This window comes from Chiloscyllium punctatum, chromosome 22 (assembly GCF_047496795.1).
Source record: "Chiloscyllium punctatum isolate Juve2018m chromosome 22, sChiPun1.3, whole genome shotgun sequence".
Classification (NCBI taxonomy): Eukaryota; Metazoa; Chordata; class Chondrichthyes; order Orectolobiformes; family Hemiscylliidae; genus Chiloscyllium; species Chiloscyllium punctatum.
The window spans coordinates 34,446,570-34,471,425 of NC_092760.1; the positions used below are offsets into that span (position 1 = coordinate 34,446,570).

The 24,856-nt window shown below is 41.7% G+C and overlaps 1 protein-coding gene across 2 annotated transcripts in view; it reads right to left on the reverse strand.

Moving 5' to 3' along the window:
- The window catches only part of LOC140493493 (DNA-binding protein SMUBP-2-like), a 79,978-nt gene that overhangs the window by 32,359 nt on the left and 22,763 nt on the right, over positions 1-24,856 (reverse strand). For both annotated transcript variants that reach the window (XM_072591985.1, XM_072591984.1), the window contains exons 6-10: positions 24,674-24,837; positions 20,911-21,111; positions 19,847-19,994; positions 19,006-19,180; positions 5,707-5,889 (exon numbers count right to left, since the gene is read on the reverse strand). In XM_072591985.1, the coding sequence (XP_072448086.1) occupies positions 5,707-5,889; positions 19,006-19,180; positions 19,847-19,994; positions 20,911-21,111; positions 24,674-24,837 (871 nt within the window). The remainder of the gene's footprint in view (positions 1-5,706; positions 5,890-19,005; positions 19,181-19,846; positions 19,995-20,910; positions 21,112-24,673; positions 24,838-24,856) is intronic.

Below are 24,856 nucleotides of genomic sequence, written 5' to 3' on the forward strand. Positions count from 1 at the left end.
GAGCAAAGGACTGCAAAACTTTGCAGAGGAACATAAATAGTCTAAGTCAGTGAGCAAAGGTCTGGCAGATGGAATACAATGTTAATAAATGTGAAGTCATTCATTTTGGTAGGAATAACAGTAAAAAGGACTATTACTTTAATGGCAAAAAATTACAGCATGCTGCTTTGCAGAAGGACCAGGGTGTCCTTCTGAATCACAGAAGGTTGGTCTACAGGTACAACAGGTAATTAAGAAGGCAAATGGAATTTTGTCCTTCATTACTAAAGGGATTGAATTTAAAAGCAGAGAGGGTATGTTGCAGCTGTATAGGGTACTGCATGCAGCTTTGGTCTCCTTACTTGAGAAAGGATGTACTGGCACGACGGGGGTGCAGAGGAGGTTCACTGGGTTGATTCTGGAGTTAAGGAGGTTGGCTTATGAGGAGATATTGAGTAGACTGGGCCTATTCATTGGAATTTAGAAGAATGAGGGGGCATCTTATAGAAACATATAAAATTATGAAGGGAATAGATAAGGTAGACGTAGAGACGAGGTTTCCACTGGCAGGTGAAACTAGGACAATAGAGCAGAGCCTCAAAATTAGGGGGAGCAGATTTAGGACTGAATTGAGAAGGAACGTCTTCACCCAGAGGGTTGTGAATCTATGGAATTCCCTGAGGAGAAAGTGAGGACGGCAGATGCTGGAGATCATACTTGAAAATGTGTTGCTGGAAGAGCGCAGCAGGTAAGGCAGCATCCAAGGAGCAGGAGAATCGATGTTTCGGGCATGAGCCCTTCTATTCCTGAAGAAGGGCTCATGCCAGAAACGTCAATTTTCCTGCTCCTTGGATGATGCCTGACCTGCTGCGCTTTTCCAGCAACACATTTTCAGCTATGGAATTCCCTGCCCAGTGAAGTAGCTGACACTATTTCAGTAAACGTTTCTAAAGCTAAGTTGGATATTTTTGAACAATAAAGGAATTAAGGGTTATGTTGAGAGGGCGGATAAGTGGAGCTGAGGCCATGATAAGATCAGTCATGATGTTACTGAATGGCGGAGCAGGCTCAAAGGGTCAGATGGCCTAATCCTGCTCCTAGTTATTATGTTCTTATTACTCAGGAAAAGCATTAGGAGGACTAATGGGATGAAAGTGGCTCAGTTCCCATCGACCTGTAATGTAGGATCTTAAGCAAAATGGCTCCAGAGACAGTGGGTGTAATCCTCCAAAACTTCCTAGATTCTGCAAATCTACCAAGAACTGGTAAACCATAATGTAACATCGCTATTAAAGAACTAGAGAGACGAAAACAGGAAACTTTAGGCCAAGTAACCCTACATCTGTCATTAAGTAAATGCTGGAATCTATTACTCAGGATTTAGTAACAGGACAATTTGCAAATCAAAACATTAGGCATGGTTTCTTGAAAGGGAAATTGTGTTTGTCAAATTTATTAGAGTTCTTTGAGGATCCAACATGGAAGAGGAGACAGTGAGGACTGCAGATGCTAGAGATCAGAGTTGAGACTGTGGTGCTGAAAAACCATGGAATGGCAGGCGGTGACCAGTGGTGTGCCGCAGGGATCAGTGCTGGGACCGCAGCTTTTTACAATGTACATTAATGGTATAGATGAAGGTATTAAAAGTAATATTAGCAAATTTGCTGATGACACAAAGCTGGGTGGCAGGGTGAAATGCGAGGAGGATGTTAGGAGAATACAGGGCGACCTGGACAGGCTAGGTGAGTGGACGGATGCATGGCAGATGCAGTTTAATGTGGATAAATGTGTGGTTATCCACTTTGGTGGCAAGAACAGGAAGGCAGATTACTACCTAAATGGAGTCAAGTTAGGTAAAGGGGCAGTAAAATGAGATTTCGGTGTTCTTGTACATCAGTCAATGAAAGCAAGCATGCAGGTACAGCAGGCAGTGAAGAAAACTAACAGCATGCTGGCCTTCATAACAAGAGGAATTGAGTATAGAAGCAAAGAGGTCCTTCTGCAGCTGTACAGGTCCCTGGTGAGACCGCACCTGGAATATTGTGTGCAGTTTTGGTCTCCAAATTTGAGGAAAGACATTCTGGCTATTGAGGGAGTGCAGCGTAGGTTCACAAGGTCAATTCCCGGAATGGCGGGACTATCTAACTTTGAAAGATTGGAGTTACTGGGTTTGTATACCCTTGAGTTTAGAAGGCTGAGAGTGGATCTGATTGAGACGTATAAGATTATTAAAGGATTGGACACTCTGGAGGCAGCAAGCATGTTTCTGCTGATGGGTGAGTCCCGAACCAGAGGACACAGTTTAAAAATAAGGGGTAGGCCACTTAGAACAGAGTCAGGAGAAACTTCTTCACCCAGAGAGTGGTGGCTGTATGGAATGCTCTGCCCCAGAAGGCTGTGGAGGCCAAGTCTCTGGATACTTTCAAGAAAGAGTTGGATAGAGCTCTTAAGGATAGTGGAATCAAGGGTTATGGGGATAAGGCAGGAACAGGATACTGATTGAGGATGATCAGTCATGATCATAATGAATGGTGCTGCTGGCTTAAAGGGCAGAATGGCCTACTCCTGCACCTATTGTCTGTTGTCTATTGTCAGGCAGCATCCGAGGAGCAGGAGAATTGATGTTTCATGCATAAACACTTCATCAGGAATGAGGCTTGTGGGCCAGGGGGGTCTGCAGAGATAAATGGGAGGGATGGGGCTGAGGGAAAGGTGACTGGGAATGCGATAGGTAGATGAAGAGGTGGGGGTGGGGGAAGAAGGTGATGGGTCAGAGAGGAGGGTGGAGCCGATAGGTGGGAAGGAAGATGGACAGGTCAAAAGGACGGTGCCAAGTTGGAGGCTTGGGACTGGGATAAGGTGGATGGAGGGGAAATGAGGAAATCGACGTTGATCCCATGTGGTTGCAGGGTCCCAAGCTGGAATATGAGGCATTCTTCCTCCAGGTGTCGGGTGGTTAGGGTTTAGCAATGGAGTGGCCCAGGACCTGCATGTTCTTGGTGGAGTGGTAGGGGGAGTTAAATCATTTGGCACCGGGAGATGGGATCAGTTGGTGTGGGTGTCCCAGAGATGTTCTCTCAAACGATCCATAAGTTGGCATCCTGGACTCTCAATCTCCATCTCCGGTAACCGACTAACCACGGACATCTACTATAAACCCACAGACTCCCACAGCTACCTGGACTATACTTCCACCCACCCTGCCTCGTGTAAAAATGCCATGCTGTATTTCCAATTCCTCCACCTCCACTGTATCTGCTCCCAGGAGGACCAATTCCACCATAGAACATCCCAGATGGCCGCCTTCTTCAAAGACCATAATTTTCCTCCCACATGGTCGACAATGCCCTTCAGCGCATCTTCTCCACTTCCCGCACATCTGTCCTTGAACCCCACCCCTCCAATCGCAATAAGGACAGAAACCCGCTGGTCCTCACCTTCCACCCAACCAATCCCCATCATCATTGCATCATTCTCCACCACCTACAAACAGATCCTACCACAAGGGATACATTTCCCTCCCCAACCCTATCTGTGTTTCGGAGAGACCATTCCCTCCGCGACTCCCTTGTCAGACCTCAATCCCAGCACCTTCCCCTGCCACCCAAGAAGTGCAAAACCTGCGCCCACACCTCTCCTTTCACCTCCATCCAAAGCCCCAAAGGATCCTCCACATCCAACAGAAACTTACCTGTACTTCCATATACATCTTCAACTGTATCCATTGCACCCGAAGTGGTCTCCTCTACATCACTGAGACAGGAGGCCAACTTGCGGACTGTTTCAGAGAACATCTCTGGGAAACCCGCACCAAACAACCCCACCGCCCCATGGCTCAACACTTTAACACCCCTCCCACACCACAAAGGGCATGCAGGTCCTGGCCCTCTTCCATCACCAAATCCTAACCACTCGACACCTACAGGGAGAACGCTTCATCTTCCGGCATAGCAATATATTAGGATGGATAGAGATAAGCTTACAGGCAACATGACCTCAGAATAAATGCATCCATTTCTGACTGCCAAACTCTAACTACTGGAGTGCCGTAGGGCAATTAATACTGGGGTCTGAACTGTTTGTGATTGATATTAATGACTTCAATGAAGGAACCAAATACATGGTAACCAAATTTGTAGGCAATACCAAGATAGATAGGAAAGGCTGTTGGGAAGAAGGCATAAAGATTCTGCAAAGGGCCAAGGATACATTAACCGAGTGGCCAAAAATCTGGTGAAGTATAATCTGATTGTCCAATTTAGTGGAAAAATAAAAAGCAAGATATGACTTAAACAGACAGATTTCTGAATAACATAGCGCAGCAATTTCATAGAATCCCTTACAGCGTGGAAACAGGCCATTTGGCCCAACAAATCCACATCAACCCTTCGAAAAGTATCTACCCAGATCCATTCTCCTATCCAATTACTCTAGATTTACCCCTGACTAATGCACCTAACCTACACATGTTTGGACCGTGGGAGGAAATCGGAGCACCCGGAGGAAACCCACGCAGTCACGGGGAGAATGTGTAAACATCACACAGATCTTTTGCCAAAGGCTAGAACTGAACCTGGGTCCCTGGTGCTATGAGGCATCAGTGCTAACCACTGCACTATCGTGCTGCCCCCTTTGATCAACCTTGTACATGAATTACAAGACGTTAGCTTGTAGGTTAAGCAAGTCAGTAGGAAGACAAATAGAATGTTATTCTTCATTGCAAGGCAAGAGTACAAAAGCAAAGCCTTGTCACATAATGGGCGTACCTCAGTGCACACTTAAAGTTTGCTCTTCTTGCTTAACAAAGAATATATATGTCTGACAGCTCACTAGTTTGATTCCTGGGAAGGTGGATTGTTTATGTGGGAAGGTTGAACCTATGTGCATTGGAGATTAAAATAAAGAAAGGTGACCTTTAGGAAACATAACTGATTCTGTCGGTGCTTTGCAGGATGCTTCCCCTCATGGGCAAATCTAGCACAAGGCAATAGTTTCAATATAAAGTTCTCCCATTTAAGATGGAGATAAGGACGAAGTTCTTTTCTCAGAGAGCTGTTTCTAACCCAGAGAATAACTGAGGCTAAGTTATTGAATATATTGAAAGAGGAGTGAAACACAGTTTTGATCTGCAAGGGAGTCACAGTTATAGTTGGCAAGCAATCAAGTGGAGCAAAGGCCATTATCAGGACAGCCATGATTTCACTGAATTTAGGGGCAGCAGGATTTAGTGGCAAAGAGCCTATTCTTGTCAATATTTTTTATGTTCTTATATTCTCAAAATGTTCCCAAGATTTTCATAAACTTGATCAAAGTTTGACATAAAAGAGCAAGAAGAACATTGATATGTAGAGAGATTGAAAGGCAGGAGGGGGCTATAGAGATAGAAAGAAGTGATAACCATCTTGGGGAGATGAGCAAAGGATGGGAATTTTTAAAATGGAGGCTTTGCCATACAAGAACAAATGTAGGTCTGTGTGCATTGAGTTAATGGGCAAACAGGATTTGGTGAAAGTTAGGAAAAGAGGCATCAGAGTTTTGGATGAACTCACATTAAAAGAGGATGGAAGATGGAACATCAAGTAAGGCATAATGGAACTGTATAAACTGTTAAATATCCAGCAACTTCCAGTTCTGATGAGAGGTTATTGACCTGAAAGATCAAGCACTTCTCTTTCTTGATACCGTCTGAATGTTTCCAGTGTTTTCTGTTTTTATTACCATGCTTACTTTAGCAAGTGATGCGCCACCGTCTTGTGAGCTGTGAGTCGTCCACAGTACATCTGTTTGGAGGCCCATTCCATTATGGAACTATGCATTCGATACTGTACAGTCAGCATTCTCACCATCTGATCACCAAATCTCTGGATTAGTCGCTCCATCAAGCTGAGTGATAGGCCATTAGCTGCAGTTCTGTTGGAAGTGTTGAAAGAACAGTTAACTGCAAAGGAAACCCAAATATGACAGAATATGACAGACAGGCATATTCAATTAAGGGCAGAGTACAACTATAAAAATAGCATCACACTAATAATTTGCTGTTCATCTGCAAAACTAGGTGTACACAAAGAAGACTACTAGAATACATTACCATACAACCTTAATTTGTTTTGTTAAATATTGCACATTCAATAGAATACTTTCAATAGTTCACCATCTAGAATGATCCCGTAACTTGAAATTTCTGATGCCACAGGCTGATAATGTGAGCCCTAAGGTTATTCAGACATGGAAATAAAGCCTTATTTTCAAGATAATCAAGCAATGGCAAATTTAAATTATTTGTTAAAATGAAAAGCTTGGTACAAACATTTAACATTAATTTTAAACCATAACTTCCTGAAAAAGGTCTTCAGCTCCCAGCCAGCATAGTGTCCGATGAAAAACTCTCTCATATAATTACTGATGTGCAGCACAGACATTCCCTTCCCCAGACAATGCTAAAAGTTTGGTGCTAAACTAGACAGGAATAGTCCTGCACCCAGACCTCCACTAACACTGCTCCTCAATTACAAGGTTCATAACTGCAGTCTTCTCTTTAAATTCAACCTTAAGGTATAAATGTCCTAGAAAAGCCTAATTGCCCTCAAGAAGGTGATAGTGGACTATACTGTGGAACCACTGCAGAGTCAGCTTGCTGAAGGTTATGTTATGTAGGGAATTCCAACGCTTTGACCCAGCTATGAAAGGGTCAACATGTTTCCAAGTTGGAATGATGGGTAAATTGGAGAACTTGGACTAACCAGTTTTCTCACGTACCTCCTACTGTTTATCCTTCTAGATGGTAGAGATTGCTGGTGGCTTTCGAGTCTATGATGATTCGAACCTCTCACATTTCTTCTGCCCTTCACTCAATAGTTCACGACATTGTGTGGCCAGAAACTTTGTTCTATCGCATAGTAAAGAAATCTTTGGTATCAACATATTTGTTATTCCTTTCCTGCTGGGATATAGCTCCACAAACACCAGCAGTACCTCATCCATAAAATCAGAACAGTAACTGCGTAGAAAGAGGCTATTTGGATCATTTTCATTGTTTTATACCTCTGCAATTGCAGCTGGCCTACCTTCACTCCCCTACCTTTCTCCTTTGGTCCTGCATATTTTTTTTCCTTTCAGATAATTGTCCAATTCTCTCTTGAAAGCCGCCAATTAATTTTGCGTCCATCACACTCCCAGGCAGTTAATTCAAGGTTCTAACCACTTAGCGGATAAAATATATTCTCATGTTACTATTGCCTCTTTTGCCAACCCGGCTGGCTTGAACCATAAGCAAGTCCAATGCTATGCCGTCACATATACTCTCCTGCACAGATATCAAGAGTTTCTCCAACTCTATCCAAGAATGCTGAGGACATCTAAAGGGCATGTATCCCAAAGTCTGCTAACTAAATGGCCTGGATGCTATACTCAGGTGAGAATGGGTAGTTCCTTCCATAACACTGCTCGTTTTGTTTGAAACGCTCGCTGGTTTTTCATTATTTTACTTCTTAAGTTAATCACTTTTGATTTGGAACTTTGAACTGAAGATGACTTTTGGACTGTGAGCAGCAGCTTATTTAAACAAAAAAAGGGAGAACAAACATTCCAGGAGAATGAGGCCAGGCCTGAAAGTTAATTGCAGCTTAATTCTTGTTAAAAAGTGCTCCAGAGCCACTTGGACCCCACAGACGTATTATGCTCAAGCTGATGTTTCATGTTAACTAGGATCTCGTCAGTCTGTTACAGAGAGGCCAAAATTTGAACTCATTTTTGGACTTGCTCAGGAAAAAGGATTGTGTAATGCGAATGCTATAAATGGAGGTTTGCTTGCTCCCGGTTATCCTCCGAGTACCAACTTATTGATATTTCAGAGAATAGAATCTCAGTTATATGAATTAAATGAATATTTCTCATAGCCTACTTGAAGATATATTCATGCATTACTGTCATCAGAAACTAAGCAAGATATAATCCTATCTGCAGGTGACTCATCAGATTATTATATCTGCTTAAATGAACTGGCTGTTTTGCTTTTTGATTTATTTCTTAACTGTGCCTATTTGCCTGTCTTCATGTGTGAGTTGGGGCTAGAATTAAAGAGGCTTGCATGTAAATCATAAATACTAATTAGAATACCTTGCGATTTAATTCTGCTGTGCTAAAGCTACTGTATTACTAATAAATAGTTAAATATTTTGTTTACGCTAGAAGCCTGGTGTCATGCTATTGATTATTCACAGTCTGGTACTGGTTGTTCAAAAAGTCAGGTTAGTAACCATTGGGGTCAATTCTGAGGTTAACTAAGTATTTTAATTTTACTGCGTTGCTAATACAGAGACAGGAAGGCTGATTTGATTCAGCTATCTGTCTCCATGTTATAACACTTTCTATCTCTAATGTACTTCATGCTTATAAACCTCCAAGACATCTGTGCTCCATCAATTCTAGCCTCCCTTGCATTCCACCTTTAATTCCTGCTCCATCAGTGGCCATACCTTCAAACGTCAAAGCTCGGAAATTCTTTCCTTAACACGCTCCACCTCACTCTTCTCCTTTAAGCCACCTCTTAAAACATGCCTCTTTAACCAAGATTTTTGATCATCTGCTGTCATATCTCCCTCAGTATCAAATTCTGTTTGATAACATTTGGGACATTTTACTAAGTTGATCATGTCATACAAGTACAATTTGTTACTGCAGCAAATTTACTGCAGTAAATGCAAGTGAACAGGCCCAAGCATTTTCTGAGCAAAAACCAACGAATTGCATTTGCCGGAAATCTGAAACTAACACAGAAATTGTTGGAGAAACTCAGCAGTTCTTGTTCTGAAGAGGTTCTGAAGAAGGGTCACCAGATTCAAAGCACTTTCTCTTCTCAGATGCTGCCACATCTGCTGAGTTTCTCCAGCACTTTGTTTTTCTTTTCAAACTTTTTTCTGGTTTGTTTACTCTGCACTTGTCACATAGAGTCATAGTCATAGAGACGTACAGCATGGAAACAGACCTGTCGGTCCAACCCGTCCATGCCAACCAGATATCCCAACCCAATCTAGTCCCACCTGCCAGCACCCAGCCCAAATCTCTCCAAATCCTTCCTATTCATATACCCATCCAAATGCCTCTTAAATGTTGCAATTGTACCAGCCTCCACCACTTCCTCTGGCAGCTCATTCCATACACATATCACCCTCTGTGTGAAAAAGTTGCCCTGTAGGTCTCTTTTATCATTTTTCCCTCTCACCCTAAACCTATGCCCTCTAGTTCTGGACTCCCCGACCCCAAATTCACACCTTTCCACATATCTGGATGCTGCTTCTCTCAGAGAGGCAGCAGTGAAGCTTCCAGGAGAATATAATGTAATTTTGGGAGTGACTTCTTAATTTCAGAGTTTAACTGCACGTGTAAATATTAGAAACTGTTGTATGAGTAGCCATTTAAAAGTAGTATGTGCTGACAGCCTTACCATATGTTCTACTACAAAATCCTGACAGGTGCAAGGTGATGCATTTTGATAGGTCTAATAAGGGAAAGATATATATATTGTACAATTAATGGTAGGTCCTATGGGAGCACTGAGGAACATAGGGACCTTGGTGTAAGTCCACAATTCTGTGAAGGTGCCAGCACAGGCAGATAGGGTGGTGAAAAAGGCATATTGCCTCCATTAGCTGGGATATAGAATATAGGATTGGGAGATCTTGTTGCAACTTTACAGAGCACTGGTTAGGCTACAGATGGAATCCTGTGTGTGCAGTCCTGTTCGCCACACAATCGGAAGTACGCGAATGCACTGGAGAAGGTGCAGAAGCGATTCACCAGGATGTTGACTCAGATGGAGAGTCTTAGTTATGAGGAGAGTTATGTGTGAATGATATAAATACTTAGCAGGTAAGGCAGCATTTTTGGCAAAAGAATCAGAATTAACGTTTTAGTTCGGTGACCTTTCAGCACATTTCCAATGAAAGGTCATCAACCCAAAATGCCAAATCTGTTTCTCTCTGCAGAGATGCTGCCTGATCTGTTAAGCATTTCCATCATTCCTTATCTTTATTTCAAGCATTGACAGTTGTGGTTGATTGGCCTTTGGCTCAGATTTCCAGCATGCGTAGTACTTTGCATTTGTATTAGGTCCAACGTTTGATCTTGGTCTGTGCTGAGTCGGTTCACTGAACCTAAGTGAGATGGCTATCATTGGCCTAAGAAAGTCAAATTAACAAGCAAGCATAAAATATAGCAATATCATGAAAACAAAGACAAAACATTCATGCAATTTCGTTAAGTGAGGTTTCTAGTTTCTGACCTACCATGGCAGTTTGTTTGTTAAGGCATCTAAAAAGGCAGCTGGTTGACCATCCTATGCTTTTGTTCAAAGAAGTGGGAATTTGAATTCATTACAAGATAGTGTATATATTATATTGTATGGGCTATCAGAAAATTTGTTCATACACATTGAGCAGCCTTTCTATTGCATTGGTTCAGAAGCTGTGAAAAGCATTCTGAAAAATACCAACTGTGCCTTTTGAAAGTTACTGTTTTCATTGGAACCGAAGGAAATTATGGAGTCCAACATGCTTTTTAAAAGAACTATTTAATTAGTTCCAGTCTATTGCTTAATCCCCATTGTCCTGCAGATCTTTTATCTACATCTCTACTGAAGGAGGCTATTGAACTTTCTTCTACCATCATTCCAAACAGTGCCTTCCATATAACTTGGTATAAAAAAGCATATCCTGTTATTGCCTCCAGTTCCTTTGTCAATTATCTTAAATCTGCATTGTCTGGTTACTGAACCCCTCGTGTCACTGGAATCAGTTAATCCTTGCTTTTACTAAACCACTTCATCAAGTCTTTCATTATTCATCCTGTATGCTTAAGACGATCAACTACAGTTTCTAATGCCTCTGTACCTGACTGCAGTCTTTCATCCTTGGTACAATTTGTGCAAATCTTCTTTGCAACACTCGAAGATCCTGACCTCCTTCCTAAAGGACTCAGTCAAGGTAGTCAAAGAAACTTTCATTCTTTACCTCGTAGGTTTCCACGTGCTGATCAATTTTGCCCCAGATTAATATCTCTGGGAAATGCATTCATATTTAGGTTGAAAGGTTCCTACTTCTGAATACAACTTTCTATCACATTTGCAACCCTCGAGTCCTCAGGCACCACTCCCACGTTGAAGGTTGTGACCAGTCCCTCCATCTGGAAATCCCTCTTCAAGCTAACCTGACCCTTATCCAGATGCAGCAGCTTTTCTACTTTGAATCTGCATACTCTTTAAATACCGACTCTTTATATTTATTTTTACCATCTCCAATTTCTCTCCAACTGTGTCTGTGTTCACTAGAGATGAGCATATTTCCAATGTCAGAATAGTCAAGCAACCTATTTATATGGTACCTGAATAATGCTTCTGATCCAAAAGAAAAGCTCTTTTCAGTCCCTAGCAGTGTTTGGACTCCTGCTCATCCACTGCTTTTTCCCCGTCTATTTCTTTTTTATATATAAATAGTTTTCCTTCTAATTTTCTTTTTTCTACAGTTCTCTCTTACCGTTTGCCCTTGGGGAACTCAGCTGTGGTTGAACTGGTGGCATCAGAGACTGCAGCGAGCATGGGCCCAGAGGCAAAAGCTGGTGTTGGAGCATGGTGATTTCAACATTGGTGGGCGCAGCATAGAACCCGAGGTGGTGTCAGCGGCATCAGCATTGACAAAGGCTCTGATGTCAGCGCTGGTTCAAAGGGTTACACTCTTGCATTTGTTCAGGAAGGTTGTGGACTCTTGATGCTTCAATTGATTCCAAGATGGCGGCAGCATCAGCAAGGTGGTTCCGGCGAGGGACGGCATTGGTGGGTCTGGCGCATGCAGTGGTAAGGCACAGGACTCGAGGCGGTGGCATCTGTGGCGGCAGAGTGGCAGTCGCAATGACGGCAGCACCGCGGCAATGGTGGATCCAGCGCAAGCAGTGTTGGTGAGCCTCGGCTCAAGACTCATGGCGCAGGTGGTGGTGAGGGTGATCTGGATATTTTCTTTTCCTTTTATATCTGTTTCTGTAATTGCGGCTCTTTTTAATTCCAACTATTGTATTCTAAGATGCCACCGGAGAGTGGCGATTCTGTACATTTTTCACTGTACTTTTGTATTCCGATGCATGCAACAATAAAATCTAATCTAACCTACCTTTCCATTGTCTATTTTGCAGGCAGACCCCTGATTGCGAACAGGTTCCATTCATCAACTTGTTTGTATGCAAGTTGGGACACAATGCAGGGCAATATGAAGCAGCCATTCATCAGTGCAGGTCAAACAAGTTGGACCGAAGAGTCTGTTTCCATGCTGTACATCTCTATGACTTTATGTAAGTATGTCAGTTTAAGATTGCGTTTGTAAGTACAAGCATCATAAGTTAGATGTTTGTAGATCAGTGACCCCCTGTATGCGCTATTATATTCTGCTCAAATATGAAAACACCTTAGTGACCCAAAGGGTACTTCAAACTTCAGTGATAATAATAGCAATTAATCTCACCACCTGAAGCGTAATATTGAGTAGTTTTTATAAATACTGCTCGTTACAATTTCAAATCTCCACTGAATTGGCATCTTTGCTTCACAGGAAATATTGTTCCCTTGAGCAGAGAAACAAGGCAATATTATTTCAAAAATAGGCACAAGAAATTGCAAGAGAAAGAGTTATGTCGCTTACAGTGGAATTTGTCATTGAGATAAATTCATAGATTGTATGTTATGGTAATGCTGATGGAGCTCAATTACTCTTTTGCAAGGGTAAAATATTTTTTATTCATGACTAGCAAGAGCTTAAATGAGTTACAGAGGTCACATTCTTGTGAATAATTGGATCAGTGTTGATTTAGAAAGACAATTACTTACAGCTTGCCAAATAGGGCTGTAAACAAGTATGGTACACAGCAAGAGATGAACTAAAATTCTACAAACATGCAGGATTTCTTCCTTACTTGTCCTTGGGGATTAGAAATATGAGCACATTGAAGATACTGAAGTAACAATGTCTGCAGAATCCATTCTTTCCGGTAGTAACCAAGTGCCCACCAATCACCTATTAACAATGCTACAATTATTACTCTTTTAATGTGGATATATTCACGGATCACATTGCACCAACTCTTTTTTGCCTACTTACACTGTCCTCCTCCATTGCTCATGATCTTTAACATTGCAAAGTATCCTAAGCCACTTCCCAAGACTACTATCAAAATAAAATTTGATACTGAGCGAAAATAAAGAAGTCTCAGAATATTTAACTAAATGCTTAGTCAAGAACTGGGATATTTGTCATATGCTGACTACCCTATAGTCTCAGCATTAATCATAACACTGCAAGGCCTTTGACAAGGTTCCACACAGTAGACTGGTTAGTAAAGTTAGATCACATGGGATACAGGGAGAGCTAGTCAATTGGATACAAAATTGGCTTGAAGGTAAGAGACAGAGGATGGTGGTAGAGGGTTGTTTTTTGGACTGGAGGCCTGTGACCAGCGGTGTCCTGCAGGAGTCGGTGTTGGGTCCACCATTGTTTGCCATTTATATAAATTATTTGGATGAGAATATAGGAAGCATGGTCATTCAGTTTGCAGATGACACCAAAATTGGTGGCATTTTGGCTTGCGAAGAAGGTTATCTAAGAGTACAATGTATCAACTGGGGTAATGGGCTGAAGAGTGGCAGATGAAATTTAATTTATATAAATGCAAGATATTGCATTTTGGTAAGACAAACCAAGGCAGGGCTTATACAATTAATGGGGAGTGTTGCCAAAAAGACAGATCTAAGAATTCCGGTCCATAGTTCCTTGAAAGGTGACAGGTAGACAGGCTGGTGAGAAGGCATGAGCCATGCTTTCCTTCTTTGGTCAGAACACGGAGTATATGAGTTGGAATGTCATGTTGCGGCTGTACAGGACAATGGTGAAGCAACTTTTGTAGTATCGTATGCAGTTCAGGTCGCCCTGCTGTCAGAAGGATATTATTAAAGTAGAGAGGGTTCAGTAAAGATTTACAGGGATGTTACCAAGACTGGAGGGTTTGAGTTATAGGGAAAGGCTGGATAGGCTGGGACTTTTTTCTTCGCTGGAGCGTGGGAGGTTAAGGGGTGATGTTATAAAGGTTTACAAAATCATGAGAGTGGCAGATAACGTGAATAGCAATGGTCTTTTCCTTGGAGTAGGGGAGTTCAAACTGGAGGGCAAGGTTCAAGATGAGAGAGGAGAGATTTAAAAGGGACCTCTTGGGCAACGTTTTCACACTAGTGATAGCTGCAAGTACAATTACAACATTTAAAAGACATTTGGACAAGTACATGAATAGGAAAGCTTTAGAGGGATATGGACCAAATGCAGGCAAATGCAACTAATTTAGTTTGGGAAACCTTGTCAGCATGGAGGAGTTGGACCGAAGGGTCTGTTTCCATGTTAACTGCAACGGCTCACTAAGAACCTTCAACAAATTTAGCTGCTCTCTGAAATTTGTAATTATCTTCCAACTACTCCATGATGACATGCCAACTGTGATGGCTCACTAACAGAACTACCACAAACCTTACCTAGGTTCAAACCATGGTCACACAAGGCTGTGTCATTATACAACTTTCTTTTCCATTGTCCTCACTGTAAAACTGCACCTCACCACCAGCAAATTACCCACAATTATGAAGATGACTAGAAGACTGATGAAAAACTGTTCAACTGCCATCAATTCAAAATCAAAACCACTCCAACCACAGTCTTACAACTTTAGTATGCAGCTCGTGTGTGTGTCCTCATTCAGAAACTGAGCTCATTATCTCTTTCTCTGAAACACAAGAGAAAATGGGCCTATTGCTAAACACTCAGAAAAATAAAGGTCATGTACTAAACAGCACCCACAGTACAAAACCTCCCTTTCAATAGATTAATTAAGACAACAGAGAGATCTTGGAATTGAACCACTTTCCGCACCATGGGAGCCTCTGCTCAATGAAAGCAGACATAACATAATCAAATTCATCATTGCCGCCAAAGTGCTATCTCAGCCTTTGACTGAGGAAAAGAGTATTTCAGGACCAGAATCTCAATGATATGACCAAAGACCTGGCCATCAGTGATTGCCCAGTTTCCGAAATGCTTCAGTAGCAGAACAACATAGACAGGAATTTGAAGGCACTGAAGAAGCATCACCAGTGGTGCCTTCATAAGATTATCCACATCTGGTCAGAAGAACGATCCAAAAGCAAAATTCTTACCCAAATCAATTGGCTCAGCATTCCAGTTCTAAACACTCAAAACCAGCTCCATTGGATGAGAAATGTCATTCATACATTTGACAGCAGGTTCCTAAGGCAGAAGCCTTACACAGAATTTGACTATGGTAAGAGGCCTCCATAAAGATCATAGACATGCTGAGACCATTTCTCCAAAGCATCCCTGAAGAGGTCCATTGACTTGTGGATGTGACTGATGAAAATGGAGAAGAATCATTCAGAAGGCATTGGACACATCAAGAGACCATCAAGAATGTGCCAATACAAGGACAAAGCAGGGTGGAATACAAAAATTGAAACATTCGTTCCACCCAACTCTTCAAGCATCATCCACATGTAGCATTCTACAGATCACATATTAAACTTCGCAGCCATTGCAAACTTCAAAAGAAATCCCACCAAACCGGAGAGGAAACAAGTCAGTCTTGGTCCTGAGAACTTCCCAAGAATAATAATCAACTAAGTTGGCTTTATGGAAAGTCTTGAATGACAAGAAAGATGACATGAGAGGAACTGCCCTTGGGAGCATTAGAGTCATGACCATATTGTAAAGTTTAAATTAAAATGATATGTCTTTGCTCATTGAGTCTTGCCTAGCACAAAGGAAGACAAGGGCTGTGGTTTTTAAAAGGTCAATAATCTCAGCTCTGGAACAACGCTGCCACAGTTCCTCAGGGTAACATCCTTCATTCCAAATTATCTGTAACTCTATCTATTACACTTTCTCCGTCAGAAGGTGATGAATATTGAGTTCCATTTGCAACTCCACAGATGCTGAAATTATCCATGTCTGTATGTAACCAGACCTGGACAATATTCCACGCATGGGCTAAAAGTAGCAAGAACCATACATGCCACACAAATGCTAGATTACCATTTTTAATGAGAGACAAGGATTGGAACAACGTGAAATGCTCAAATGTATGAGAAAGCGCTAGAAATAGGGAGTTAGACTGTGGTGTGATTAGGTGATAAATCTGGTCTGGGGAAGTGGTGGAAGATAAAGCCAGGTTTGAAGATTTCATCAAGGGGAAAGATATCATCATTCTTCAGCCAAGTATACAATAAGTATACAAGTATACAATAGTGATTAGATTCACTACAGTGTGGAAACAGGCCCTTCGGCCCAACAAGTCCACACCGACCCTCCGAAGAGCAACCCACCCAGACCCATTCCCCTCTGACTAATGCACCTAACACTGCGGACCATTTAGCATGGCCAATTCACCTAACCTGCACATCTTTGGACTGTGGGAGGAAACTAGAGCACCCAGAGGAAACCCATGCAGACACAGGGAGAATGTGCAAACTCCACACTGTTGCCAGAGGTGGAAATTGAACTCAGGTCCCTGCCGTTGTGAGGCAGCAGTGCTAACCACTGAGACACCGTGCCACTCTTACAATAACGTTAATGTAACTATCCACAATAAATTCATGCATGGCAAAGGTCCTGGTGAATGGATGTTACAGAAGGAGAAGGATTACGAGAACTGATTGTTTGGCAGTGTACACAAGAATAGGAGGGATGATTGGTTGAGAAGGAGCTCAGTCAGATCAGACCCCATCAGCAAACTGGATAGGAAGGCTGATGAGAGAAAGTCGAATGAGGGTATTGGAAGTGCTGCTCATAATGAGGCAGAGGTTCATCTCTAAGAAAAGAAAGATTATCCGGGGAGGGATTAGACAGCCATGGCTGACAAAGGAAGTCAGGAAATGTAGAAATGTATCAAAGAAAAAGAGAGATCCTATAAAGTGGCCAAGAGCACTGGGAAATCAGAAGATTGGGAAGGCTACAAAAACAAACAGAGGATAACAAAGAGAGAGATAAGGAAAGAGAGGATCAAATATGAAGGTAGGCTAGCCAGTAATATTAGAAGTGATAGTAAAAGTTTCTTTCAATACATAAGAAACAAATGACAGGCAAAAGTAGACATTGGGCCCCTTCAAACTGATGCTGGAAGTATAGTGATGGGAGATAAGGAAATAGCTGGAGAACTTAATAAGTACTTTGCGTCAGTTTTCACAGTGGAAGACATGAGTAATATCCCAACAATTAAAGGGAGTCAGGGGGCTGAGTTGAGGATGGTTGCCATTACAAAAGAGATAGTGCTAGAAAAGCTAAAAGGTCTTAAAATTGACAAATCTCCTGGCCCTGATGGGCTACATCCTAGAGTTCTGAGGGAGGTGGCTGAGGAAATAGCGGAGGCATTGGTTGAGATCTTTCAAAAGTCACTGGAGTCAGGGAAAGTCCCGGATGATTGGAAGATCGCTGCTGTAACCCCATTGTTCAAGGAAGGATCAAGACAAAAGATGGAAAATTATAGGCCAATTAGCCTAACCTCGGTTGTTGGTAAAAATCTAGAATCCATCGTTAAGGATGAGGTTTCTAAATTCTTGGAAGACCAGGGTCGGATTAGTACAAGTCAACATGGATTTAATAAGGGGAGGTCATGCCTGACAAACCTGTTAGAACTTTTTGAAGAGGTGACAAGTAGGTTAGACCAGGGAAACCCAGTGGATGTGGTCTATCTAGACTTCCAAAAGGCCTTTGATAAAGGTGCCACACAGGAGGCTGCTGAGTAAGGTGAGGGCCCATGGTGTTCGAGGTGAGCTACTGGCATGGATTGAGGATTGGCTGTCTGACAGAAGGCAGAGAGTTGGGATAAGAGGTTCTTTTTCGGAATGGCAGCCCACAGGGTTCAGTGTTGGGGTCGCAGCTGTTCACGTTATATATTAATGATCTGGATGAAGGGACTGGGGGCATTCTAGCGAAGTTTGCTGATGATACGAAGTTAGGTAGACAGGCAGGTAGTACTGAGGAAGTGGGGAGGCTGCAGAAGGATCTAGACAGTTTGGGAGAGTGATCCAGGAAATGGCTGATGAAGTTCAATGTGAGCAAATATGAGGTCTTGCATTTTGGAAAAAAGAATACAAGTGTGGACTACTTTCTAAACAGTGAGAAAATTCATAAAGCCAAAGTACAAAGGGATCTGGGAGTGCTAGTCGAGGATTCTCTAACGGTAAACATGCAGGTTGAATCCGTGATTAAGAAAGCGAATGCTTCTCAAGCGGGTTGGAATGTGCTACTGAGACTTTATAAAGCTCTGGTTAGGCCCCATTTGGAGTACTGTGTTCAGTTTTGGGCCCCACACCTCAGGAGGGACATACTGGCACTGGAGCGTGTCCATCAGAAATTCACACGGATGATCCCTAGAATGGTAGATCTAGCATACGAGGAACGGCTGAGGATCCTGGGATTGTAGTTTATAAGGTTAAGGGGAGATCTAATAGAAACTTACAAGATAATACATGGCTTGGAAAGGGTGGACACTAAGAAATTGTTTCCGTTAGGCGAGGAGACTAGGACGCGTGGGCACAGCCTTAGAATTAGAGGGGGTCAATTCAGAACAGAAATGCGGAGACATTTCTTCAGCCAGAGAGTGGTGGGTCTGTGGAATTCATTGCCGCGGAGTGCAGTGGAGGCCGGGACGCTAAATGTCTTCAAGGCAGAGATTGATAAATTCTTGATGTCACAAGGAATTAAGGGTTACGGGGAGAATGTGGGTAAGTGGAGTTGAAATGCCCATCAGCCATGATTAAATGGCGGAGTGGACCCGATGGGCCAAATGGCCTTACTTCCACTCCTATGTCTTATGGTCTTATGATTGTTGAGGGCATGGTGGTGCATGTTCCCTATGTGGACTTTACCAAAGCCCTTGGCAAAGCTCCACATGACAAGCTGATACAGAGCCTCTTACTACCTTTAGTGGACTTACTTGTGAGAAATGATGGTTGGAGGAAGTTGTTTGTGATCCCCAGCCAGGATGCATTTTGGGGCTTTCATTAATGGTATCCAACAACTTGCTTCCAGTGCCTGTGCACATTCATCAATCACCACAAGATCAAAGTAATCATCTGACAGAAGTTTTAATGGACCATCATTAGAGGCACCTAGAAATTACAAAGAGCAATGAAGAAAAGTAAAATATCAGTGGATAAACTGGGTGTAAAAATGAATCTAGTCAGACAATTGATTTACAATAGTAAGATTTCAATCCCATTATATCACAAACTTGTATTGTTATTCTTGTTATCTTTGAATTCATGGTCAGAGAACTACAGATATTGTTGAATGTTTATAAGTAAAACAGGCATCTTTGGTGCATAAAAATATGGTTACTGTTGACATGATGTTTCTGTTAATAGCTCACAGAACATCACTTTTTTATACATTTGATTTTTACGTACCATCCTAGGTGAACCAAATTGAAATTGGCCTGATCATCTATTCTGAAAACATAGCCTTTAATCTCCATACTTTATTGACAGGAAAAAGGACAACAATGCCTTTGCTGTCACATAACACATTAAAAAAAAGCGCACTTTGCAAAAAGATCCATAAAAACAAATGTTGCGATAAAAGGTCAACTTTCACTTTAGGACTTGGGCACAAACTCTAAACCCACAACTCAATGCAGTATTGACCATGTACCATGCTGATCCATTTATCAGAATGATTATCCATAATGCAATATGTCCAGGCACATATGTACAAAAAACAAATAAAATTTCTTCTTTACTCAAGTAGATTGTGTCTTTGTTCCTTATAAGGCCTACCTGTGTTAGTTGCCAACACAACACTGGCTTTTTTTAGTATTTGTACGATAGCTGCCTCCTCCCTCGTTCTCAGCTCCTTTCTCAAAGTCTTGATTTCACCACGAAAATGCGCTTTCTCTCCTCTCTCCTGTGTCTTTTTCAATTTTGCCTTGGGGTAAAATAAAAATTTTGCTATGTTTACGAAAATATTGACAGATTAACATAAAATTTGTAGCAGGTTTTCCAGCAAGGTGTTGGGGAGTGTTGCCAAACAAAAGAAACCTTGGGTTCAGGTGCATAGTTCCTTGAAAGTGAAGTGGTGAAGGTAGTGTTTGGCATGATTGCCTCCATTGGCTAGTGCACTGAATATAGGATTTGGGATGGCATGTTGCAGCTGACCAGGACATTGGTGAAGCCACCTTTAGAATACTGCATTCAACTCCCTGCTCCAGGAAAGACGCTGTTGAACCTGAAAGGGTTCACAGAAGATTTACAAGGATGTTGCAAAGATTTACTGGAGAGTTTGAATGATAGGGAAAGGCGGAATAGGCTGCGTTTTGATTTCCCTGGAGTGTTAGAGGCTGAGGGATGACCTTACAGTGAATTATAAAATCATGAGAAGCATGGATAGGGTGAAAAGCCAAGGTCTTTTTTCCAGGGCAGGGGAGTCCAAAAATCAGACGGCATAGCTTTAGGAGAGAGGGGAAAGATTTAAATGGGAATCCTGGGGCAACATTTTCATGCAGCGGGTGGTACGTATATGGAACAAGTCTCCAGAGGATGTGTTGGAAGTGGGTACAATTATAAAATTTAAAAGACATGTGGATGGATACATGAATAGGAAAGGTTGAGAGAGATATGGGCCAAATGCTGGCAAAGGGGACTAGATCATTTTAGGATATCTGGTTGGTGCAGACAAGTTGAACCTAAGGGTCTGTTTCCATGACTCATAAGTAACAATTCAATTCAATTCAGTTTGCAGATTCACTGAAAATTAGATGACTTAAAAAAAAGTACAATTCTCCAGAAATATGAAAGTAATCAAACAAAATTGCAATCTGGTTCCCTTTTATGGAGTTACTCACAAAAGCCTGATCAATGTCCTTCCGGATGTCCATTACTATTTGGGTGTTGTCACTGTTAGCTAATATCGCATCCAAAGAATGACGATGGATGGACTCAAGCAGTCGTGCAGGGTGACCTAAACGCAAAATCTGTGTTTTAAATTGCGCTAGACGTTCAACAAGGTTGTCAACAGCAACGTTCGAGGGAGCACAGCACAACACCTTGGAAGGAATTTTAAAAACAAAGTTAATTGATAAGGCATCACTCGACATCCAGATCAATGAAACAGAGTGATCAAAATTAGACATGTTTAGCTGTCAGGGATCATAACACTCACAGATATATATGGTGTATTATTTTGGTTTACTTTTATATTATAATGCTTTGGACTTTGGGCAGTATGGTAGCTCAGCGATTAGCACTGCTGCCTTACGACACCAGGGACCTCTGTTCGACTCCAGCCTCAGGCACCTGTCTGCATGGAGTTTGCACATTCTCCTCACAGCTGCATGGGTTTCCTCTGGGTTTCCTTCCACAGTCCAAAAATGTGCAGGGGTTAGATGGGGTTAGACGTAGCCATGCCGAATTGCCCCTAGTATCCAGAAATGTGCAGGCTTAGCCATGGGAAATGTAGGGTTACAGGACTAGGGTGGGGTATGGGTGGGATGCTCTACACAGAGCCTGTCTGGACTTCGTGGGCTGAATGGCCTGCTTCCACACTTTTGGGATTCGAAGACAGAGTAATTACACTGAGGCATAGGATATCTGATGAACATTTCTAGCCCCACAGTGATGTGTCCCTGTGATACTTAGGAAAGCAATTTTCAATCTAGCTAATTTTAAAGTTGAAAAAATGTAGAAAACAACTCCTGAATTTCAATAACATGCTGTAATTCCAATCCTGGTCAAATTTAGAACTAAATCACCAGTAAAGTATACCTTAAAGACTTTTTTTGAAAAAAGGGAAAATTAAAAATAGTTATCACCCCATGCTTCGTTATTGGCTCTAATTCCCACGTGTGATTTTTTTTTCTTGAATTAGAAATTTATTACATAAGTCAGGCTCCAAGTCATGCTGGCTCTTTATCTCCCCTCCTCCTTGTGAAACACATTTCTAAGAAAGCAAATAAAACCAGTCAGGTAGTTTACAAATTCCACCAGGTTTTATGTCTCAGTGAAATGCCGGAAGGCTGGCGAATGAAACACAGTTAATTCTATTGGTCTTGCTCTCAAATCCCTTCACGCAGGAGCTGAATAATTAAGATCCCTACGACTAATCTCACTGGGTCTGAACTCAAGCACAGACTATCAGCACCAGCAGAAGAGTTCTTTTGCCACACTAGAAGCATCACTACCTCTGGAAGGGGGTTGGCTGGTGATACAGAGTGAACCAACAGCACAGTATCAATTCCCGTATCAGGTGAGGTTACCATAAAGGTCCTGCTTTCTCAGCTGTGTCCCTCGACTGATGTGTGGTGACCCTAAAGTTAAACTTACCACAGTTGACTCTCTTTAATTAGAGAGCAGCCCTATGGCCCTCTGAGACTATGTTGACTTTACCTTTATCCCTGAACCAGAAGGCCGGGGTCCAAGCCTCAACTGCCCAAATGTGTGCCATAATATTGTCAAACATAGTGATTAGTATCTCTCAGTACTATGAATGCCATGTTTGAGCAAAAACAACCCCATTCAAATTATAGAGAGACAGCCAAAAGGGAAAACCATGATGGAACTGGTGCATTTGGTGCATTTCACACTTAAAATCTCTGTTGTACAGAAAGGTGAACAAAATAAACTAAAGTTCGCCAGTTTTTTTGAGATTATTATAATTGTAAGAATAGTTCAAAAGTGGTACAGCAGCTTTTGATATTTTTCCATTGTTGTTAGGGTGTCATTCTGCTAACATGCTTTTATGCTTTCACTTAATCTAGATATTTTTAATCAACCCATTCAAACATGCCATGACACACCTCTGGATCAGGTGGGACTTGGTCCTGGGCCTTCTGGCTCAAAGAGTAGGAACGCTACCACAGAAGCCAATATTTAGCAACATATAAAATGGTAATCAATTACTCTCAGTAATTGGAGCCATCAGAATAACAATAAGTCACCACAAACAAATAACACAGATTAATTTAATGATATGGATTTTGCAATGCGGACAATGGTAAGGACATGGGTGCTCACGTTTACTATGGAATAAATTCAACAGCTGGTTTAGGAGGGTAGACATGCTTATAAAAATACAGAAAGTCAGCAGCTGTCCTGTTTATCCAAAAGCTACACAATAAACATACATCACTTTTAGGCTTGGCACCTTTGTTTAGGATCTGTGTATCATTCAAATTTTCCCTACATTGCTGGGTTAGACCCCCTGTGGGCTGTCAGGATTCTTCTACCTGATTGATTTCAGAGGACTACCCCAGTTTTTCTGTTTTTATTTCAGATTTCCAGCATCTACAGTATTTTGCTTTTGGATTTTTGTCAATATCTTATTCAGCACAGACCCCCTACAGAGGATGCAGCAATCAATGCCAACAATCCAAAGCTCTCAAACGCAACAAATTTAAAATAGCTCAGGTTCTGCACGGAGAATAACAGTAAGGGCATAAATGTTCACTTCTATGATGGAGCAAATTGGATCGCTTTCAATGCAGTGTCCAGTGAGCTCAATTCATTCACTGCTGGCAGCAAAGTTCAGGTCAGTGCATAAGACAACAGGTTGAAATAAAATCAGGTTGATCAATCCCATTCCACTCAACTCTTCCTAATTACGCCATCCCAGTCTACTAGAATCACACTGGCTGATAACTGAACTAAAGAGCAGACTAATGGGTAAAGAAGTAGAATTAAAAATAAACAAATTAAGTCATTATGATTTCAAATAGATTGCCTGAAATTATGATGGAACTGAATGTATACTTAAGGGGAGGCACGGTGGCTTAGCAGTTGGCACTGCTGTCTCACAGCACCAGGCACCCAGGTTTGATTCCAGCCTCAGGCGACTATGTGGAGCTTGCACATTCTCCCTGTGTCTGCGTGGGTTTCCTCCGGGTGCTCCGGTTTCCTCTCACAATCCAAAGATGTGCAGATTAGGTGAATTGGCCATGCTAAATTGCTAATAGGGTTCAGTGATGTGTAGGTTAGATGCATTAGTCAATTCAGAATATGGAAATGGAAATAATCAATCAATTTGCACTTTAGTAAGTTGGTGGATAATTATTAATTAAAACAACTTCGTAATTGTTCTATCAAAACAGTCTGATATGAGCACCAGTGAAGGATCCAGGTCGACAGAATCATCATCCTATCTATGCATCATTTCAATGTACTCTCATCTCCTTTGTTGTCTCAAATTTGATGGTATATCCAATAATATCTTAAAAAGGAAACAGTGAAGTCTTCAGCATAAAATAAAGGGGCCATTCAACCAATCACATCAATGTTGTCTCTCAGTTATCCATTTAGTGTAACCCATCCACACTTCTACACACCCCTTCAACATTTTCTTTTTAACATATTTAACCTCTTAGCTTTTATGAATCTGCTACACATTCTTCTTCCAATACAATGGCCAACAGTGTAAAAGCTGGTGATGTGTGATTTTTAACTTTGTACACCCAGTCCAACACTGACATCTCCAAATCAGTATAAAATCAAGATTTCTTTCCTTGGTTTTATCTTGCTCTTCAATTTGGTTTTCAAGTAACATTTCAAGCATGCTCTGAATGATTTGGAGCTGCTCTTTTATCCCACGTAACATCTTATCAATCATTGGCTTACCTTCAGACCTTGCTTTATAGCCTGTAGAATTATTTCCACAATTGTGGTTGTCTTTCCAGTACCAGGAGGCCCATGGATAATTGCAACTTCCTTCTGTGAGAGTGCAAAATGTATTGCTTCTCTTTGAGAGTCATCCAGGCTAGGATTGTACAGTTCTGGGATTTCTTAAGGAAAATAAACCAG